The sequence below is a fragment of the Centruroides sculpturatus genome, unplaced genomic scaffold (genome assembly GCF_000671375.1).
Source record: "Centruroides sculpturatus isolate CEXI.00-Female unplaced genomic scaffold, Cexi_2.0 scaffold639, whole genome shotgun sequence".
Lineage (NCBI taxonomy): Eukaryota > Metazoa > Arthropoda > Arachnida > Scorpiones > Buthidae > Centruroides > Centruroides sculpturatus.
In genome coordinates, this window is record NW_019384778.1 from 5,286 (window position 1) to 26,876 (window position 21,591).

Here is a 21,591-nt window from a genome sequence, read left to right on the forward strand (position 1 = left end):
GACCGGCTAAAAACCATTCCAAAAGATGCGTTCCAGCAGTGTTTCCAGCAATGGCAGGAACGCTGGGAGAAGTATATACATTACCAAGGAGACTACTTTGAAGGGGATTAGGGTTTTGTACCTCAAAGTCAATAAATTTATTTTTGCCGACCAAAGGTCCGATACTTTTTGAACAGACCTTGTACTGTATATGAATTTCAAAATACTGTAAATAAATACTGTAATTAAAAATAAATTTTATCAAACGATGAGATCAGCCGATTAATGGTATCGTGTACAATATTTTACACCCCCAAGGAAAGTACTGTAGGTCTACTAACAAATTTCGTTTTTCCACAGTTAAACTTCCCCGCTAATTGCTGCTGTGATAACTTTAACACGATCTTCTAACGAGAGCACTTTGCATTTCTTTCGTTTTTCGGACAATTTCGAACAAACTGAAATGAATTTCCTTTATTGCTAGACTAATTCATTAACACCTGCACCTAATTTCAAGAGTGGGAGAAGGGGGAAATGTTGTTGAACAATAGTTTAGACCAGATATTCGCGGAAGTGGTCGCTTATTACAGTTGTTGTATGTTGTTTCGTACCAAAAATCGATGCCCGCGGTCGCGTTACACAGGTGGTCGTTTAATACAGGTAACTTATACGAAGACTCTATGGATAAACTATTCGGTGCCAGAAATTTTTGGCCGTTTTGACAGGTGCCCGTCGAATGCAGGTGGTCGCCTAGGCAGTTTTCACTGTATATATTATATAAACCCACACGGTGATTAAGTGTCGCCTCGAGTTTTTTGCTGTATCACGTGACTGGATGATGTCGAAACAAGGTCACGTGACAATATTTTGTTCTACTCCGCGATGTGAACAAGGTTAGGCAATGGCGGCTTCCGCTGGTAAGTAATCCGAGAAGTTTTCGTTTATAGCTCTTAGTATACGCGTCGCCTCGAAAATCACTCTGCTTAGAGCAGTGTTCCGCAACCTTTTTCTACTTGCGGCACACCCATGACTTCAACACGGCACACCAAAATGTTATTCCCCTCAAAAACGTATGATGTTATTCCCCTCAAAAACTATTAATAGAATTACGTAATGCCATTAACCTATTATTATTGTTATTAAACAGACATCAACACCTGTAAGCAAATTTTTTTTACATATAATTTCTTAGAATACATAAAAATGCGTGGCTTGTAATAAAGAATAAACAAACATCATCTTATTTCATGAGTACTGCAGCAGAGAATGAAATACAAGCATAAGAAACACAACAACTGTGATAAAAATATATAAATAAAATTTGAAATTAACAAAATATGTAAAAGTTCACGTCACACCTTTCACCATGTGACGGCACATCAGTGTACCGCGGCACACCGGTTGCGGAACACTGGCTTAGAGCATGTCTACAAAAGAAATGTCTTAATAGAGCAAAATTAGAAAAAAATTCCCCATGTATAAAGGATGGACTTTTACCTATGTGGATTTTCCCGGAGAATATTATTTCATTGTTTTCTTTCGTATAATATAAAATGATATAAAAAAATAGAATTTTAAATAATTTCTTTTTGGCAGAATGTCCGATTCCGAATTTGAATACTCTAATTTATCAGAAAGTGAATCTAATTTATCAGACAATGAATCTGAGGAGAGTGTCACAAGTACTAGCTATTTAGATGTTTTTTTAGATGCCAATTTTAACGGAAACATCGATTCTTCAAAAAAATGGTGCGAGATAAACACAGAAAATCCTCCTGCTGCTCCTCCGCGGTTTCCTTTTCTGGCAACTCCTGGGTGTTCCTTTACTCTAGATGAAATGTTCGATCCGTTAGAATATTTCAGATTATTTTTTGATATTAATTTAATTAACATTATTGTTAAAGAAACTAATCGTTACGCGATGCAACAGCCAAAATCATCCATAAGGCAGTGGGATCCAGTTACAACAGAAGACATTTATGTATTTCTCACAATTTGTATAATTCAGGGAATTATCCATAAACCGCATGAGAAAATGTACTGGACCAGGAATGAAATATTTCTCACGCCAATTTTTTGTAAATTGATGGCAAAAAACAGATTTTTTGAAATAAAGAAAAATTTACATTTTAGCAATAATGACAATTATGATCCGACAACCCATCCCTATCCGAAAATAAATAAAATTTGGCCAATAGTAACAAATTTAAATAAAAAATGTTCACATCTTTATGTACCAGAAAGAGATATATCAGTGGACGAGAGTCTCATGCTTTACAAGGGTCGTCTTTCGTGGAAACAGTACATTCCTCTGAAACGGTCTCGTTTCGGTGTGAAATTCTTTATGCTATGTGAATCTGCATCCGGCTACTTGTACAATTTTNACATCTTTATGTACCAGAAAGAGATATATCAGTGGACGAGAGTCTCATGCTTTACAAGGGTCGTCTTTCGTGGAAACAGTACATTCCTCTGAAACGGTCTCGTTTCGGTGTGAAATTCTTTATGCTATGTGAATCTGCATCCGGCTACTTGTACAATTTTATAATTTACACCGGAAGCGGATCTTGTTTAAATGAAAAATACCAAGAAATGCCACTAGCATCCCAAATCGTGTTATCGTTAGCGGACCCGTTGTTAGGCAAAGGCTACTGTCTAACAACGGATAATTATTATACTTCCCCACAGTTAGCGGATTATCTCATATCGTGCCAGACAGATTTGTGCGGAACAGTACGTACCAACAGAAGAGATGTTCCAGATATAATTCACAACAAAAAATTGGAAAAGGGAGAGATAGTGGCAATGCAGAGAAATAAAGTAATGATTTTAAAATGGCAGGATAAGAGAGCTGTTACTTTACTCTCTACATTCCACAATCCTGTAAAAGTAAACAAAGAAATGCGTGACGGTAGTGTACAATCGAAGCCACAGGTTGTGTTCGATTACAACCACACAATGGGAGGTGTAGACCGTTTAGACCAACATCTGCATGATTATTCGGTTATGAGAAAAAGGGGGAAGAAATGGTATAGAAAAATATTTTTTCATTTGATAGATATTTGTTTGTATAATGCATTTGTGTTGTATAAGAAAAATGGTGGCGAAAAGGATAATTTAGGTTTTAGAATGAAGCTTGTTGAACGGCTAATAGAGGAGTATCACACCGAAACGAGGGTAAAGAAACAAGGTCAGTCAAGAGAATCAAGTTTGCTTAGTAGACTTACAGAAAGACATTACCCGGACTTTATTCCGCCAACCGGGAAAAAAACTTCTCCTACCAGACGCTGTGCTGTATGTTGCAAAAGACGTAATGAGGAAAGGAAGAAAGTGAGGAAGGAAGTGAGGAAAGAAACCAGGTATTACTGCAAAGATTGTGGAGTTGCATTGTGTATAGTACCATGTTTCGAAATATACCATACTATAGAAAATTATTAACTTCAATTTCATTTATTACATTTTGTATTTATATCATGTATACTCTTACAACATTATATTTTATTTTTTATATTATGTAATTATATGTGCAAGTTTATAACATTATATTTTATTTCCATTTATTTAACTTGTAATCATGTGAAATCTATTTTTATAATATTAAATTTATTTTCATTTTTCTGTTTTGTCACGTTTAATATGTTTAATCCTGTTTCCAGTGGATCCAGAGTTTGACTTGGACGTAGTTTATTTACACCCTGTTGGACGTTGTTTATAACCTCAACAAATTTCGTAATTGTATACCGAATAGAAGTTTTTTCTGTACCTTTCTCTGATTTCACCTATACCAGTGTTTCTCAACGGGGGCGATATCGTCCCCATGTGGGCGTTTTTCCATGTTGAGGGGGCGATTAGTAACAATTTATATTTTGGGGGGCAAAAAACAATTTTCTGAGCGATATAGTAAAATATTATATTAAGAATAATAAGATATTTTATTCGTTATATCGTACGATAATTAAAGAAATAACATTATACTAGTCTCTAGTCTATTTAATGCAGTATGAATTTGGCGTTAGCCTTGGCCCTCGGCATCGGAATTTTGAAGTAAAGGGCGATACTACGTAACGGTTTTATTGAAGGGGCGATACTACGTTGAAGGGGGTGATACTACGTAACGGTTTTATTGAAGGGGCGATACTACGTTGAAGGGGGCGACGATTCGTTAGAGGTTAAGAAACACTGACCTATACAAATAGATAGTTCAAATGATCGAAAATAACGTGATATATTTGAGTATTTGCGATAATTAGAACACGTGGTAAGAAATCCGATTTCCCCTCAGACGCTCATGGAAACCCCGCGTTTCTTTATGCAGCGCTCGAGAAGCGCTTTACAGCAAACAGACTGAAACTGGTTTCTAATTGGCCAACACTGCTCGCGACGTCATTTCGCTACACTCTCACTGCATAAAGAAACGCGGGGAAACGATCCGGAAACATCAACCAACAGCCGCTCAAGGTCAACCATTTGTATACGCCGTTCTCTACCGCACGTATCTTGTTGCGGTTTGTGTTATGCAGGGCTGTGGAGTCGGAGTCGGAGTCGTCGAGTTTTGGTGTTATAGCCGGAGTTGGAGTCTTCAAAAAATCCGCCGACTCCGACTCCTTTTTACTTCCCAACTTGTTATGTACTATATGTTATCGCTAAAGCTCGAAAGTCGTTAATGTGTACATTACCTAGCTAATCTGCAGATTAACTAGCGTGATCCGTTAAAGCTGTGAAAATTGTTCCATTTCTCAAATTACCTAGGTAATGTGCAGAGTATCTAGGTAATCCGCATATTACCTACTAGGCACTCGGTAAAGTGAAAATAAGATCTTTGCCACAAATAAATGTGCTTGTCGCAAAAACCAATTGCTATGAAATTCAAAGTGACACCAATCTTTAGATTGCTCTAATAAGTAAGCACAATTGGATAATGTTACTTATGGTAAGTAAAATGGCGGCTCGTCTCTAATTCCAGCCAAGAGAAGAAAGGAAACATGGGGACGAACGTTCAAACTTAACCTAACCTATTCTAATAATTTGGTTGGTAATAATTATGCTAGTTTATTAGAATAGGTTATATTAGGACAGAACGTGCGTCCCCACTGTTTCCTTTCTTCTCTTTGCTGGAATCAGCGCCATTTTACTCACAATAGGTAACATTAACTGCACAATTATATCGTGCGATCACCAGAAAAAGTATGATAACTTTATTATTTTTCGTCTCCGGTCCAAAAGTAGGGTATCGTTGAAGCCGTCTCGGTCCCCTCAGTTCAGATAGACACTCAAAGTCCCGAAATTCCATAGGTGGTTATCTATATAATAATTTCCCTAATTGTATTAATATTTTAAATCGTTTGATTTTTTGTATGTTTTTNTCCATCCATTGCTCCAAGGCAATGCGGGAAATTCCATTTTTCTTCAAAAAGATTCGCTATATTCATCCATTCTCTTTCTGTTCGTGGAAACTAAAAAAGAAAAGAAAAATAATAAATAACTTAATTTTTTAAATTAATAGAATTAACATGAAATAATATGTTAAAGACAATTTCCTTTACTACACTAATAAAATTGTTATTTTAGGAATTCGCTACGCATAATACAACGCAGGAGAATCATAACAGCGAAGATATTATTACTCCATCAATAATCGCAACACAGGATAATAATTTAACAGAACTTTCGGAAACTTCAGTACAGACGCGACGCAGTTGTCCCTCTAAACAAAGTCGAGTGGATCAAGAATCGTTGACTAACGAAATTTTATTAACTGTGAAAGATCACTTCAAGAAACCACACGTTCAAAATGATCGTTTCGATATTTTTGGAAAAAATGTTGCAATGAAATTGCGTGGATTCCCAAAGCAACAAATGCTGATTGCCGAAAAGCTAATAAACGAAACTTTGTTTCAAGCGGAGATGGGAACTTTTAACTTTATTGCATAAATTAGTGTATGAACAGCAACATTTGCCACATCAATTTATTCCCTATCAACCACCAATTTCTACCGGTTTCGGTATTATTAGTCCCTCTTCTAGCACTGCCGTCAACTTTATCAGGAGCAAGAACAATATCAGAAAGGATAATTTTAATTAATAATCACCGTGTTAAAATGACATAGTTTTATTTGTTTTAAATTTTAATTGTCATTCTAACAAGGTGATTATTAAGATTATCCTTTCTGATATTGTAATTTGTATATGTTTATACAGTACTAGCAGACCCCGCCACGCCTTGTTGTGGCTCAAAATGTATCTATTATAAATGTATAACACTTCCCCCGTGGGGGAAAATTTTTCGAAAAATTTTTTCTTAGTGTACATTCTGTTGACGTACCCAATTAAAACGCAATCAAAAACGCAAAAACCCTCATCTAAAATACAGTAGTATAATAGAAGCCAAGTTTTTCAGAGTAAGCCTTAATCCTGTCTCTCCCCCGCGGGGGAATATCAAAAAATCCCTTCTTAGTGTACATTCTGTTGCTGCCTCTCATGTGGTGAAATTGCTGCTCGCATTACAGTATCTTGTTTTTTTATAATTGGTGTAACCAATGATAATAGATTTAAATACGTTTCTTCGTTCATTCTTAAATAGTTGTACCAATCTTCAGGTACTAACTTCAATTCTGAGATCAGGTTCACGTGGGAATACGATCCTCTTNGGAAAATAAAGTTTGAAGCTTTTTCTTCAAAATTTTTAAAAATATACGACCAGCTAGAACTCACCCTACTTTAAACTCTTCTCGTTCTGAGACGTTATGAGAATGTCCCGGGAAGTCAAACACCAGCTGTTCTCAATGTCATCCAGCTGTAAACACAATGACTGATCGGTGTCAAATTTCGTAGAAAGGCGAAACAATGGAAAATAAAGTTTGAAGCTTTTTCTTCAAAATTAACGCATTTCTTTCGATTTTTTCAGTTTTAAGTATTTTTTATGCTTAATTAAATTAAATTAATTAATTAGTGGGCGGCAAGGGATTAAAAAACTAATTTCGTTGTTTTTTTAAATTACCTTATTAAAAATGCCTTTTTTAATTGTATCGGGGTGATGGGTCACTTGGCTTTTATAAAAAGGGGGGCACTTGTGATGATTAGGGGGTACGGCTATTTGAGAGGTTTTCTTCTATAAAATTAATCAAATCTAGACTAATTTCACTCGAATGTTTCCAAAACACGTAGGCTATAATTTGTTGGAAATGTTCGATATAAAATATGCTATGAACAAAAAATTGTCGGAATACTTATCGAGTGTACTCGTTCGAAGACGCCATTGCTTAAGCTTGTTTTCGTCGCGGAGCGTCACATCGGACGGCGGACGCGTACGAAGCGTGTCACGTGACATCTGTCGGGGCTATTTCGGTCACGTGACTACTCATCTCCGGCGTGTTCCTGATAACTTATTCTTTTTGCGAAGAATTCGCTGAACTTTAGAGACATCACGTGATAGATCATAATGTACTATAGATTTTTATTGTAATTAGAAACGACTTATTATTATTATTATTTATCATACGAAGCAACAAAGGAAAAACCGCTCGCTAACGACAATAATTCTATCATGATATATATTATGATGATAATAAATATTAATCAAATGCAACATAAGATGTCTAATGTCTTGAAGTAAATAAATAAATATACAATTTTGTTTACGACATGAGAGATTAGGCCATTTAAAAGTAGAACAGAATTATTAGTTATTTATCGCATTATCATACGTTATTATATGTTGATTTTAATCCGTATTTAGAATGGAATGAAGTTTTAATATTTCTGTTAATGATGTCTCTAAAGTTCAGCGAATTCTTCGCAAAAAGAATAAGTTATCAGGAACACGTCGGAGATGAGTAGACACGTGACCGAAATAGCACCGACAGATGTCACGTGACACGCTTCGTACGCGTCCGCCGTCCGATGTGACGCTCCGCGACGAAAACAAGCTTAAACAATGGCGTCTTCGAACGGGTACACTCGATAAGTATTCCGACAATTTTTTATTCATAGCATATTTTATATCGATCAATTCCAACAAATTATACGTGTTTTGGAAATATTCGAGTGAAATTAGTCTAGATTTGATTAATTTTATGGAAGAAAACCTCTCAAATAGCCGTACCCCCTAATCAGCACAAGTGCCAAAAGGGGTCGCCACTCGAAAAAGATTGGGAACCGTTGTTCTAGGATCTTGGGTTGTTCCTAGTATTTTTCACTCTTTGTTCTTCTTTCGAGGGTATTGTAACGAGGCTATTTCAAAGTGTTCGTCTACAGTACAAACAGTTACAGTCGATATTTCTCCACTTCGTCGAAGATATACACAGTTACAGTAGCTAGTTTATAAATAATTTACTTCTGTATTCATCAAGTAAGTGAATAATAATTGTAATATATTTTTCCTGGAGAATATTAGATGAAAGTCCATCCTTTAACATGGTTTTTTAAATTTTGCTCTCTTAAGACACCTCTCTTGTACACGTGTCCTTAAACAGAGAGAAATTTTTCTGGTCGATGCGTATAATACGAGCTATAAGCAGTGGCGTAGCGTGGGTGTCAGCCGCTGGGGCAAAGGAAAATTTCGCCGTCCCCTTATTTAGGTATCTCAGTTTAAAAGACTAAAATTCTGTTTCATCACAGATTAAATAGTGAAAAATTCCGTGCTCGTTTCAATCGATCCGAATCGTAGGTGCGACGAAGATATGAAATGAAATGGTTCAAATTTTTACAAGATATTATTATTATTTATTGTGAAATTTTGCTGCCCCCTAAGATGTAATTTTGCCGCCCCCTAAAAAGTATTGCCCGGTGCGGGCCGCCCCACTACACTACGCTACTGGCTATAAGCGAAAACTCATCGGATTACTCACCGACTCTGCATGGAAGCCGCCATTACTTAACCTTGTTTACATCGCGGAGTAGCATGTTGGACGGCGGAGGTTTACAAATAGTGCCACGTGATCTCTTTTCGACGTCATCCGGCACGGAACTACAGCTCTGACGCGTTTCCGGTCAACTATATCTTGCAGGCATCACGTGATAGAGCAAAGAGGTCGTAGAGCAGTGGTGCCACGTCTACCGAATTGTCGGTAGATCTACCGATTTTGGGTCCGGTCTACCGATTTACAAAGTTATTTCTGCTGATCTGTTAGCGCCCTCTATTATGTAGTAGCATAATCACTGGTTACATTATAACAGATATCGCCAGAAGTTTTATTTCTTATCAGACTTTTCAATTAAATACGTAAATATCTGTAGCTTTTAACACCAAATAGTATACAAAAATTATTCCATATTGAAAGAAATCGGAAGTAACGTAGTTCGACAGAAAATTTACAACAGGGATGTATTAAAAGAACGAATAACATAAGCTTTCTAGAAATTTGGCTGGATTCTTAATGCTTAAATGTAACGAAAACGTTTGTTTGATAAAAGTTTTGTGCTGGAAATCTAAAAAGGTTTGGTTATTCATTTTTAGAAACGCGAGCCTAAAAACAACTCGTTAAACTTGGAAATTTCTTCCTACTTCTTCGAGTCGAATAAAGTCGGAATGAAAAACTGATTGTCGCTTAGCACGTTCAAAGTCCTAAAAAAACAGTAGAATCTTATAATTTACTCGAACGCGAGTGTAGCAGCTTTAAATCTTTCTAGAAAATTACTCTTTTAAAAAGAGATTTTGTAATCTGTTTTGTTATTAATTTTTCTTTTGACCCTTGAAAAAGGCCAATGGCCATAGGGTCGTATGATTAAAAAAAAATAAATAAATAAAAGAGAATCCGTTTCTGCATAAAATTTAATACTTAACGTTTATAATTTTAAAAGAAATGCTTTTTAGAAAATAGAAATTTAGCTATTAGCAGAAATAAATTCGAAAATATATATTGACCCTCTATATATATTGTAAAATTTATTATATAGTATAACATTTTTTATTTAATTATTAATTAATTAATTAATTTAATTTATTGGAAATTACTCTTTTAAAAAAGAGATTTTATAGAAAAGAAAATGTTATTAAACTTTTAATATTAGCCTACTATTAACGTTCTATTATTATATTATTAATATTTAATTTGATTTTTACATAAACATTTGCATTTACAAGCACCATGATGCAAGTCCAAGACTCTGCATTTCGAAAACTGCACAGATGCATCATTTTCTTTTACTGTTAGACTCAGAAAATAACAAAAAGTTACACATTTCCAAGAATTGCTCTTAAGCAAAACTGCAAAACGTAGAGAATACATTGACAGAAAAATAGCTTTTTTAAAATAACGTTATAAAACTTGTAGACCTTTCAAAATGTAATTGGTGTGTACTTGTAACTAACCCTTTGTACAGTACTTACGCCGTCTAAACTTCGCCTCGTTTATTTCGACAGACCTTCTTTAGGGTGCGTTTCTAAAAACCCTGGCCGCAGAGCCGGCCCTACCATAGGGCAAACGGAGCAGCCGCTCCAGGCGCTAAGTCCTATGGGGCACCTCAGTGGTAAAGAAAATTAAAGGAAAAAAATTTTTTTTTTCATTTTTTGGTATTTTAATTGCAAGCGTGTGGCCAGTATGTGAATGGCCTTATCTGTTGAGACGCGCATGGGTTGAGTGCGTGGGCGGGATTCCACCCCAGGGCGTCATAATAGGATCTCGCTCCATCCTAAAACTTGCGTTGGGCCGGCACTGCCTGGCCGTAATTACTTTTAATGACGTAACCATGATATTTTACACCTGAGCAGAGCGTGAAACGAACCTAAAGCGAGTTGAGCAGTATTCAACTTATTTTCATATATAAATTTTTAATTTGCAGATCTGTTTTCCTGTAAAAGACACAAATATTGTAAAATAAGTTATAGTTATTGTGAACAAATCAACTTACGATTGACAATGTTAAAATTAAGGCATCCCCATGTATAAATGAAAAAAAAGTGATGACTTCCTGAATATCGTGTGATTCCTCTACGACTGGTATAATAAATCTAGTTTAGAACACGGATAACAATATGCCAAGAATAAAACTATTTAGTTACTAAACAATACATCTTTATATTTCACCTAAAAAACCTAAAAGTATTAGGAATAAAAAATATAACCATGGACTAGCCCTATGAATATTGTAATTAATATCTTAGTTTGGTAAGGTAAAGCTTCACTCAGGGAACAATGCATAACGAAATTTCATATCGGCAACCGAAAAATTTACAATTTTGGCTAGGAAAAAGTCGCAGGAAAAAAACTCACATTTTTATTTAAATATCGCAAACAAGTAAAATAATTAAAAACTATTCTCAAACATGTATTAAATGGTAGACAATACACGACTTACATGTAAGAAGTTATATGTTGCTGTGTTTGTTATAATCCTACCGCCAAGCCAAGAAAGTGAAATCAACCCGATACTTTTCCTATTAGTTCAAAATCCGTATATGATACTTTTTTATTTCAAAGGATGACAATGACGAAGAGAAATGACTTGTCACCACATAATTATTTCTAACAAAGTGACTTAAAAAACGTTATTTTTTAAAGTTTAGTTGTTTAAAATGTGCAATATATGTATAGACTAAATACAATACAGTAGACTAAGAAGAAAATGAACAGCTACAAAATAAAAGCGGTTTAAGTTTTATTTACGTTTTCCTGTTAATTCGATTCTTCTAAGAGGTTAAAATTCCGTTCGCGGCCTTGCCTAAATGCATTCCTAAGCTTGTAAATGTTCTTAAACAGTATACCACATACAGTATTTCATGTATTCATGTATTTTACATGTATTTCATATCATCGTTATTTATTATATACGATGCTTAGTATGGCATTGCACTACAGAGTACAATGAGATTAAGATAGGGTCTCTCTGTACTCTGTAGTGCCATTTGGCGGAGCAGAGTCAATACTTAAGAGTTTTGTAATATATTGTGACACACAAAATCTGCCATTGTTATCTTTAAGAAATTTCGTATGGGTAGGTCCCTTCTGCACTATGAGCTCTATTAACCGATTGTTAATAATTGGTGGCTAGTTAAAAGGATTCCCTGTATGTACAGTACATCACATTCGGTCGTCAATTCAACAGAATTATTATTTTCTAAGTTATCCTCGCCACAGCTCGATTCAAACACTGATGTTTCTTGACACAATTTTAAACGAATTTTAGACTTGTCATTTGATTTTTTACCTTCCATTTCGTCATTACTATCTGAAATGAATTCTTAAGTGGCTGTTGATGCTGTCCGATCAGCGTCGTTTAACTTTACGAATATCAGCATGGATCCTTGTAGTTTTCTATGTTCCTTATGTTCATTCTTCCGCTTGCGATAAAATGCACCAGAATGACGTTTTGTTTTCCTATCTGACATACCTGAACGTATCTATAATAGTAATAATTCTTTGATTACATAAACTATATGTATATATTTTCGAATATGTAAGGGACTGTATTTTTCTTGAAATCTTTCTCCATTGTTCCAGTTTCCGTAACCCCCTCTCCTCTTCGGACATCCAACAAAACCTTCCTCAAAACCTTTATCACTTTATGAATAACTAGCAGACCCTGCCACGCGTTGTTGTGGCTCAAAGTGTATCTCTTATAAATGTATAACACTTCCCCTGCGGGGAAAATTTCGAAAAATCCCTTCTTAGTGTACATTCTCTTGAAGTACCCTATTAAAAGGCAATCAAAAACGCAAAAAGCCGTATATAAAATAGTATAAATAGAAGCAGAGTTCTTCGCGGTAAGCCTTAATCCTGTCCATCTCCACCCCAGTGGGGGGGAATTTCGACACGTATATTATATAAAAATACGTGCGTATTCGAATGCAACGGTGTGTCAAAATTTCAAAGGAATCGGTAGGAACAAACGAACGTTACATTTTTATTTATATACAGTAGATAGATAGAAGATGATCTGCTTTAGTTCATCCTCACAGAAAAGCAAACTTAGGTAGCCGTACACGCGGAGTTAGCGCCATCTGTTGAACATAAAAGCCTTAATCCTAGATGATATCTTTTAATTTATATGAATGTTTACGGAGTAATATACAGCCTACGTCCACCCTGAAGTTCCATTCTAAATATTGGTGAAAGAACTTTTGAAATCGGATGAGTAGTTTTGGAGATTACCCCCTACATCCAAAATTACAAACTTTACCTCTTTATAATATTAGTATAGATAAAATGCATAAACTGTATAGAATTTAATGAAATAAAACGGACGTCCATTGAAGTTCCACTCCTCCCTTCCTCCCAGTGTGGACATCATTTATGGATAACCTAAAGTGACCAGATTTTAACATTGGTAAAGAGAGACAAAATTCACGGGGAGGGGAGGGGGAGGGTTGTCTTTTTTAAAAAAATTGTTCTAAAGCAACAAAATTTTATCATCAAAAAAAGGCATAAATTGTATTGTATTTTTTAAAATTTCAACATATGTAAAATTCACAAATATAATAAATATATGTACTATTATAAATTTCTAAAAACTCTTTATTCTTTTACATATTTCTCATTTGAGTGAAATTTTTTTAATAAATTGCTGTCGTTGTTTAAAATGTCATAAAATTTTTCGTAAGAATTTGTTAAATTATATTTTACACATAACACTGCTTTTATAGTCTCAACACTTAACCTTTTCCTTATCAATATATTTTCTTTTAATAATGATACTTTTTAAAAAGATCATTTTCGGAAATATTGCTATCTGGAAAATGTTGACTAATGTGATCGAATGATTTTTGCACATCTTTCCAATTAAGTTCTTGTTTTGACATGATCCAATGAAAATGTTCAATATCATTGTACTGTCCCAGCAAAGAATGCCCGTTGTTCATACACACAGCCCTCAGGGTCACATTCCTCTCTTTTGTTCTAAAGGGATTAGTCACCACCACCCAAGTAGGAAGGGTTATGAAGGAAATTTCTACAAGGGACAAACAATAGACGAAAGAAAGGAAAATATACAAAAATCAGAACAAAATATATATCTAATAAAGACAGAAATTTTGCCAGTTTAACAAGAGTAACTGAAAGGTTGTAAATTTTGGAAAATTTCCGTGTCTTTAAAAATCAAATGACTGACAATCTATTAAGTTTACCATATTTACATTCCTATAACTATGACGAGAAACGTTTAAAATGCATAACTCTGTGACGTTTTTTATTGTATATTTGTATTTGTATATATTATTTTTTCAGTTATTTTCTTATTTTTCCGTTGTCAATTTTTTTTTAATTTGGACATATTTATTGGAACTCCAATATTCCAATTCTCTCGTTAAGCCCGATGATTAACGAGAGAATTAGTTTTCAATAAAACTATCTCGAAAACAAGAAAGGTGTGTAGTGATAAGCTAAGTAAATTTAAAAATTTAAACGGTTTTAAAAAACGTTTAAAAACGTGAGATTCGCTCAAACATTACCCGGCACGGGCGGAAAGGAAGTGCACATGGTCGAATATTTGGCTAAATTTCTTTTTAAAGCTAGATATCCGAAAAACAACCAAGAGAATGCATCATTTTATTCATGCTGTTTTCGAGTCTACCCCTCTCCGGGATTACTAACTCGTTCGTAGGGCTTAGTTAAAAACTTTTTTTCATAATCATGACCCTGAAAAGGGCCGGTTTTGAAACGAAGGCTTATAGTGTAATTTTGAATTGTGTGCGCAAAGAATATTGCTTGTCAACAGTTACCATAGCAACAATTATCTTAGTAACAGTTAAAAGAATTTTTAAAGTTAGGGATATTAACATTATTTCAAATTGTAGACTAAATTTCTACTGTCGGTTGTCTATCCGTTCGTCCGTCCTCTGTTAATTTCGAGTACATGTTACTTGTTTTTCGTTTAATAATTTTAAAAAAGTAATTTCTGATACTGATTCGTTTTTCAAGGTATTTATTTTTATTAAAAAGGTTAAATTGTTTATCTTATGATGTTGGTTTTAAGGTAATTTTGATTTTTTTCCCTTTTTTAGGTTTATATTGAAAACTGTTAGTAATTTTATGTTAAATGCGCCCTGGAGAGCGTAATTAGTTTGTTATTTAACCAGCGATTAGCTTTGGATATTTGGGAGACAATCCGTTTTGTGAATCGAGATTAAATTGATTATTTTTCATTGTCTAGGCAAGATTTAGCCTAGTTTTCTAGTAATAAGTTATTTATTTTGTTTTTTTTATAGTTCTCCCACTTAAGTTTAGAATGGATTTGAGTTTTTTGTATTAATATTTTTAATGTATTAATGCTGTATATATTTATTTGTTATGTATTAACGGATGTGTTGTTTAATCTTGTAGTTTTTATGTTTTTTTCCAGCCTCATGGCTGGAAATGGCTGTACCAGTATGATTAAATAAATATCATGGCTGTACCAGTATGATTAAATAAATATCATGGCTGTACCAGTATGATTAAATAAATAAACAAACTCTAGTACGGAGTCAGATGAAAACTGAGACCAGATATGGAAAGCTTAAGGGCCGAAATTCCGATTAACTATATAGGGGATGTCCATAAATTACGTCATTTTTCTTGAAATTTTTACTCTTTCTCTCGCCTTGTCCCAGTTTGCTCTCAAGTTTCCATAACCGAAAATGCATAAACTGTATAAAATTTAATGAAATAAAACGGGTATCCACTAATGCTCAAACCCTCCTTGTCCGACCTGTCATAACTTCCTCCTTCCTTTCCAGTGTGGACATCATTTTTGGAAAGCCCACTATAAAATGGTTGATCTGTTAGGCGTAATTTATCTGAAACTCTGTGATTGATAAATTTTTAGCGCGAGAATTTCTCACTTCATAAATGGCTGATAAGCACCAGTTTGTCTATAAAAGGCATCACACGTAAAATTTCGTTTGTTTCTGTTGCGTTTGCTTTGCTGTTGCTGTGCTGTCTGAATCAGAATGGCTACAGTGTCTGTTTGTTTAGGTTGCGAGTACAACTACTTTAACGTAGTGGAGTTGCAAATGTTTATGTAAAAATCAAATTATATATTGATAATATAATAGAACGTTAACAGTAATATTAAAAGTTTAATAACATTTTCTTTCCTATAAAATCTCTTTTTTAAAAGAGTAATTTTCTATAAATTAAATTAATTAATGAATAAATAATTAAATAAAAAATAAATAATTTTTAAAACATTATATATTTCGGATTTAAACGAGTAACATTCCTAAATAGTTAACACAATAAATTTACGAGGGGTTGCGGGGGAGACGAGGAGAACGAGATAGAGGGACAAGTAGTTATGTCAATTTTATCATCGCGTGTAATAGCCGGGTTCTTCTCAAGCAAGTTACCTGTGCGAACAGCACGACGTTCCACTGGCGACAGTCACAATCCAGATTGTGGATAAATGGAGATCGAAGTGAGTCGTGGATTGTGTGCGAACGGGGTAGAAAGAAAGAAGTGAGGGAGACGACAGTTGGTGACGGCGCGAAAGTAATACCCCGTTCGCACACAATCCACGACTCACTTCGATCTCCATTTATCCACAATCTGGATTGTGACTGTCGCCAGTGGAACGTCGTGCTGTTCGCACAGGTAACTCGCTTGAGAAGAACCCGGCTATTACACGCGATGATAAAATTGACATAACTACGCGGTAAGTCACGAACACCAACAAACAAAATGGAAGTTTTGGTTAGAAATAAATACTTTTTCTTGCCGTATATCTAATAATAGACAGATGTCATCGTCTCTCCAGATGTCTTTTTTATTTTTCTGTCGATAGCCGGACACGTGTTCAGCAGCCATCTTGTATTTTCTCGCGCGCGTGGGATTGTGGGATCTCTCTTATGACTGGATCTAGTTTCGAGAACTCTCTCCAATCGATCGCGATTTAGCCTCGTTTCAGTCGAGATTGAAACGGTCGAGAGCGTTCGCACCACGGAACTCTCTCCGACCTTAGTCACAATCTAGATCGAAATGCTCGGTGCGAACGGGGTTATAAGAAAGGACAAAAAGACGTTACGAAGGCGAGAACATTATCATTCTATCAAGACGGTTACGAACGCTGGAAGATTATTTTCGTTTCTAGTTCTCTATTTCAATCACCTATTCCTACATATATATACTATTTTTATAATAAATTTAATAAATATAATAAATTTTAATATATATATTAAAATTAAATCCGAGTGTATGCGATTTAAAGCTGCTACACTCGCGTTCGAGTAAATTATAAGATTTTACTGTTTTTTTTAGGACTTTGAACGTGTTAAGCGACAATCAGTTTTTCATTACGACTTTATTCGACTCGAAGAAGTAGGAAGAAATTTCCAAGTTTAACGATTTGTTTTTAAGTTCGGGTTTCTAAAAATGAATAACCAAACCTTTTTAGATTTCCAGCACAAAACTTTTATCAAACAAACGTTTTCGTTACATTTAAGCATTAAGAATTCAGCCAAATATCTAGAAAGTTTTTGTTATTCGTTCTTTAAATACATCGCGGTTGGAAATTTTCTGTCGACTACGTTACTTCCGATTTCTTTCAACATGGAACCATTTTTGTATACTGTTTGGTGTTAAAAGCTACAGATATTTTCGTGTTTAATTGAAAAGTCTGATAAGAAATAAAATTTGTGCGATTCATAAAAGAAATTAAAACAAAGTCGCTCGCGGTCTAACTGGACCTACTCAAACTGCGAACCGCGAGGTACTGGAATAAAAAAAAACTGGATGTGTGAACATTGCTCTGACGCGTGTTGCATCTACAGGTATTGTTTTTTAAGTAAAACATTTCCAAACAGAAAAGTCTTTATGTAGTAGCCTATTGATCCCGCATCTTACATATAAATTATTGTTATATAACTTTACATTTTTAAATTAAAAGAATTAGTTAGACTATATAAAACATATATGCTTATAAATTTAGATAATAAATTTATAGTTATAANTTGATCCCACATCTTACATATAAATTATTGTTATATAACTTTACATTTTTAAATTAAAAGAATTAGTTAGACTATATAAAACATATATGCTTATAAATTTAGATAATAAATTTATAGTTATAAGCATTTAATCTGAATTTTAAAGGAATTTGATTCTGTTCTCCTTTTAACAAGTTAATCTCGAAAAATAAATCGTCGTAATAGAATGTTACGGTGTTAAGGGAAGCGTAACCAGTGGCGGACCGTGGGTGTCAGCCGCCCGGGGCGGAGGAAAATTTCGCCTCCCGCTTATTTAGGTATTTCAATTTAAATGACCAAAATTCAGTTTTGTCACAGAACAAGCAATGAAAAATTCGGTGGTAGGGCAGCGACATGTTTAAAATAGTTCTATTGGATATTAGTGGTGTATATGAACGCAAATGAAAAAAAAGGTCATCAGGTTTCGCAGGATTTCCTCGAATGAAAAAGTTACTACTGTAGTTCACCGGCGAGCCGATTCCCGGACTGTCCGGACGATAGCACTATCGTAGGCGCGATGCAAGTATAGATTAGGATGTTTCAAATTTTTACAAGATATTATTATTATTTATTGTGAAATTGTGCCGCCCCTACCGCCCCCCCTACGGTACACCACTGAGCGTAACTCGAGCAAAGTTCGTCAAAGTGTCCACGCCAAGAAGTAGTCACGTGTTAGCAATAAAGGTTAACTCTGAAGCCCTTTCTACATTCTGGCGGAAGCTCGCTATCGGACGCAACAACGGGTGTTTGTATAATAGTAGTTTACGGTAGGAGGCAACGTGGCGTGCTCATGGCTAAGATTGTTTCGCCGTTTTAGTGTCCATTATGTAGTTTTATGAATGAAAAATTACAAGTTGTGAAAGGTACGCCATTCGTCAATATATATATATATATACACCCACACGGTGATGTAAGTGGTAAGTGTCGTCTCGAGTTTTTTGCTGTATCACCACGTAACTGGATGATGTCGAAACGAGGTCACGTGACACTATTTTGTTCTACTCCGCGATGTGAACAAGGGTTAGGCAATGGCGGCTTCCGCTGGTAAGTAATCCGAGAAGTTTTCGCTTATAGCTCTTAGTATACGCGTCTCCTCGAAAATCACTGTTTAGGGCACATCTACTAGAGAAGTGTCTTAAGAGAGCAATATTAGAAAGGCCTGTATAAAGGATGGACTTTTACCTATATGGATTTTCCCGGAGAATATTATTTCATTGTTTTCTTTCGTGTAATATAAAATGATATAAAAAAATAGATTTTCAAATAATTTCCTTTTATTGGCAGAATGTCCGATTCCGAATTTGAATGCTCTAATTTATCAGAAAGTGAATCTGACGAAAGCTTCACAAGCGGTAGCGATCTAGAATCTAGTGACAGTTTTGATGGAAACATCGATTCTTCAAAAAAATGGTACAGGATAAACGCAGAAAATCCTCCTGCTGCTCCTCCGCGGTTTCCTTTTCTGGCAACTCCTGGGTGTTCCTTTACTCTAAATGATGTGTTGGATCCGTTAGAATATTTCAGATTATTCTTTGATATTAATTTAGTTAATATTATTGTTAAAGAAACTAATCGTTACGCTATGCAACAACCAAAAGCATCCAGAAAGCATTGGGATTCCGTTATAACAGAAGATATTTATGTATTTCTCACAATTTGTATAATTCAGGGAATTATCCATAAACCGGATGAAAAGATGTACTGGACCAGGAATGAAATATTTCTTACGCCAATTTTTAGTAAATTGATGCCAAGAAACAGATTTTTACAAATAAAGAAAAATTTACATTTTAGCAATAATGGCAGTTACCGTCGGACAACCCATCCCAATTCGAAAATAAATAACATTTGGCCAATAGTAGCAAATTTAAATAAAAAATGTTCACATCTTTATGTACCAGAAAGAGATATATCAGTAGACGAGAGTCTTATGCTTTACAAGGGTCGTATTTCGTGGAAACAGGACATTCCTCTGAAACGGTCTCGTTTCGATGTGAAATTCTTTATGCTATGTGAATCTGCATCCGGCTACTTGTACAATTTTATAATTTACACCGGAAAAGGTACTAGTTTTAATGAAAAATACCAAGAAATGCCAATAGCATCCAAAATCGTGTTATCGTTAGCGGATCCGTTGTTAGGCAAAGGCTACTGTCTAACAACGGATAATTATTATACTTCCCCACAGTTAGCGGATTATCTCATATCGTGCCAGACAGATTTGTGCGGAACAGTACGTACCAACAGAAAAGGTGTTCCAGGTGTAATTCGTAACAAAAATATGGAAAAGGGAGAGATAGTAGCAATGCGGAGAGATAAAGTAATGATTTTAAAATGGCAGGATAAGAGTGCTGTTGCTTTACTCTCTACAATCCACAATCCTGTAAAAGTATACAAAGAAATGCGTGACGGTAGCGTACAATCGAAGCCACAGGTTGTGTTGGACTACAACCACACAATGCGAGGTGTAGACCGTTTACACCAACATCTCCATGATTATTCGGTTATGAGAAAAAGGGGAAAGAAATGGTATAAAAAAATATTTTTTCATTTGGTAGATATTTGTTTGTATAATGCATTTGTGTTGTATAAGAAAAATGGTGGCGAAAAGGATAATTTAGGGTTTAGAATGAAGCTCGTTGAACGGCTAATAGAGGAGTATCACACTGGAACGAGGGTAAAGAAACAAGGTCGGTCGAGAGAATCAAGTTTGCCTAGTAGACTTACAGAAAGACATTACCCGGACTTTATTCCGCCAACCGAGAAAAAAACTTCTCCTACCAGATGCTGTGTTGTATGTTGCAATAGACGTAATGAGGAAGGGAAGAAAGTGAGGAAAGAAACCAGGTATTACTGCGAAGATTGTGGAGTTGCGTTGTGTATAGTACCGTGTTTCGAAATATACCATACTAAAGAAAATTATTAACTTCAATTTCATTTATTATATTTTGTAATTATATCATGTATATTCTTACAATATTATATTTTATTTTTATTTTTTATAATATGTAATTATATGTGCAATTTTATATCATTACATTTTATTTCTATTTATTAAAACTTGTAATATTAAATTTATTTTTATTTTTCTGTTTTGTCACGTTTAATATGTTTAATCCTGTTTCCAGTGGATCCAGAGTTTGACTTGGAGGTAGTTTATTTACACTCTGTTGGGCGTTGTTTATAACCTCAAGAAATTTCGTAATTGTATACCGAATAGAAGTTTTTTTCTGTACCTTTCTCTGATTTTACCTATACAAATACGTAGTAGTTCAAATGATCGAAAATAACGTGTTATATTTGAGTATTTGCGATAATTAGAACACATGTGGTAAGAAATCCGATTTCCCCTCAGACGCTCATGGAAACGATCTGGGAACATCAACCAACATCGTAGGAGGTGGTGACGGGTCACACTCATTGGTATAGCCCCGGAACCAGAAAAGGAAGGAAGAAGTAAATTTTGTATAAGAGTGAAGGTGAAGGTGAAAAGAAGTAAGATAGGATAGTTGAAAGTTGTTGAGGGATCCATGGGTTCCTGCAATGCATTTAATTGGATTGAAAACAAAGTGCATAATATATGCAAAGATGAGCATACAATTACAGTAGTACATGTTTTTGTGGCGCGATAATTGAGAACTATTTTACCGATACGCGTACATAATACAAGCTTGTTGAGCTGACAGAAGCGTGTACAATAAATTTTTCAGGTACCGTTCACGGTACTAACATAA

General features: G+C 34.9%; 2 protein-coding genes across 3 annotated transcripts; both read left to right on the top strand.

The window, feature by feature from the left end:
- Positions 1-1,244: 1,244 nt before the first annotated feature.
- On the top strand, positions 1,245-3,881 carry LOC111629130 (piggyBac transposable element-derived protein 4-like). Its single transcript, XM_023373001.1, has 2 exons — positions 1,245-2,198; positions 2,360-3,881. The coding sequence occupies exons 1-2, from the start codon at positions 1,577-1,579 to the stop codon at positions 3,415-3,417; spliced, it is 1,680 nt and encodes a 559-aa protein (XP_023228769.1). The 5' UTR covers positions 1,245-1,576; the 3' UTR covers positions 3,418-3,881.
- A 4,186-nt stretch (positions 3,882-8,067) lies between these two features.
- Positions 8,068-20,821, top strand: LOC111629126 (piggyBac transposable element-derived protein 4-like). Of its 2 annotated transcripts, none has more exons than XM_023372996.1 (2): positions 8,068-8,326; positions 19,142-20,821. In XM_023372996.1, exon 2 carries the CDS (start codon positions 19,143-19,145, stop codon positions 20,781-20,783), a length of 1,641 nt encoding a protein of 546 aa, XP_023228764.1. In that variant the 5' UTR covers positions 8,068-8,326; position 19,142; the 3' UTR covers positions 20,784-20,821. The 2 variants fall into 2 exon arrangements, with proteins under 2 accessions (XP_023228764.1, XP_023228763.1); XM_023372995.1 differs by lacking the exon at positions 8,068-8,326 and adding an exon at positions 18,873-18,901.
- The last annotated feature ends 770 nt before the right edge of the window (positions 20,822-21,591 follow it).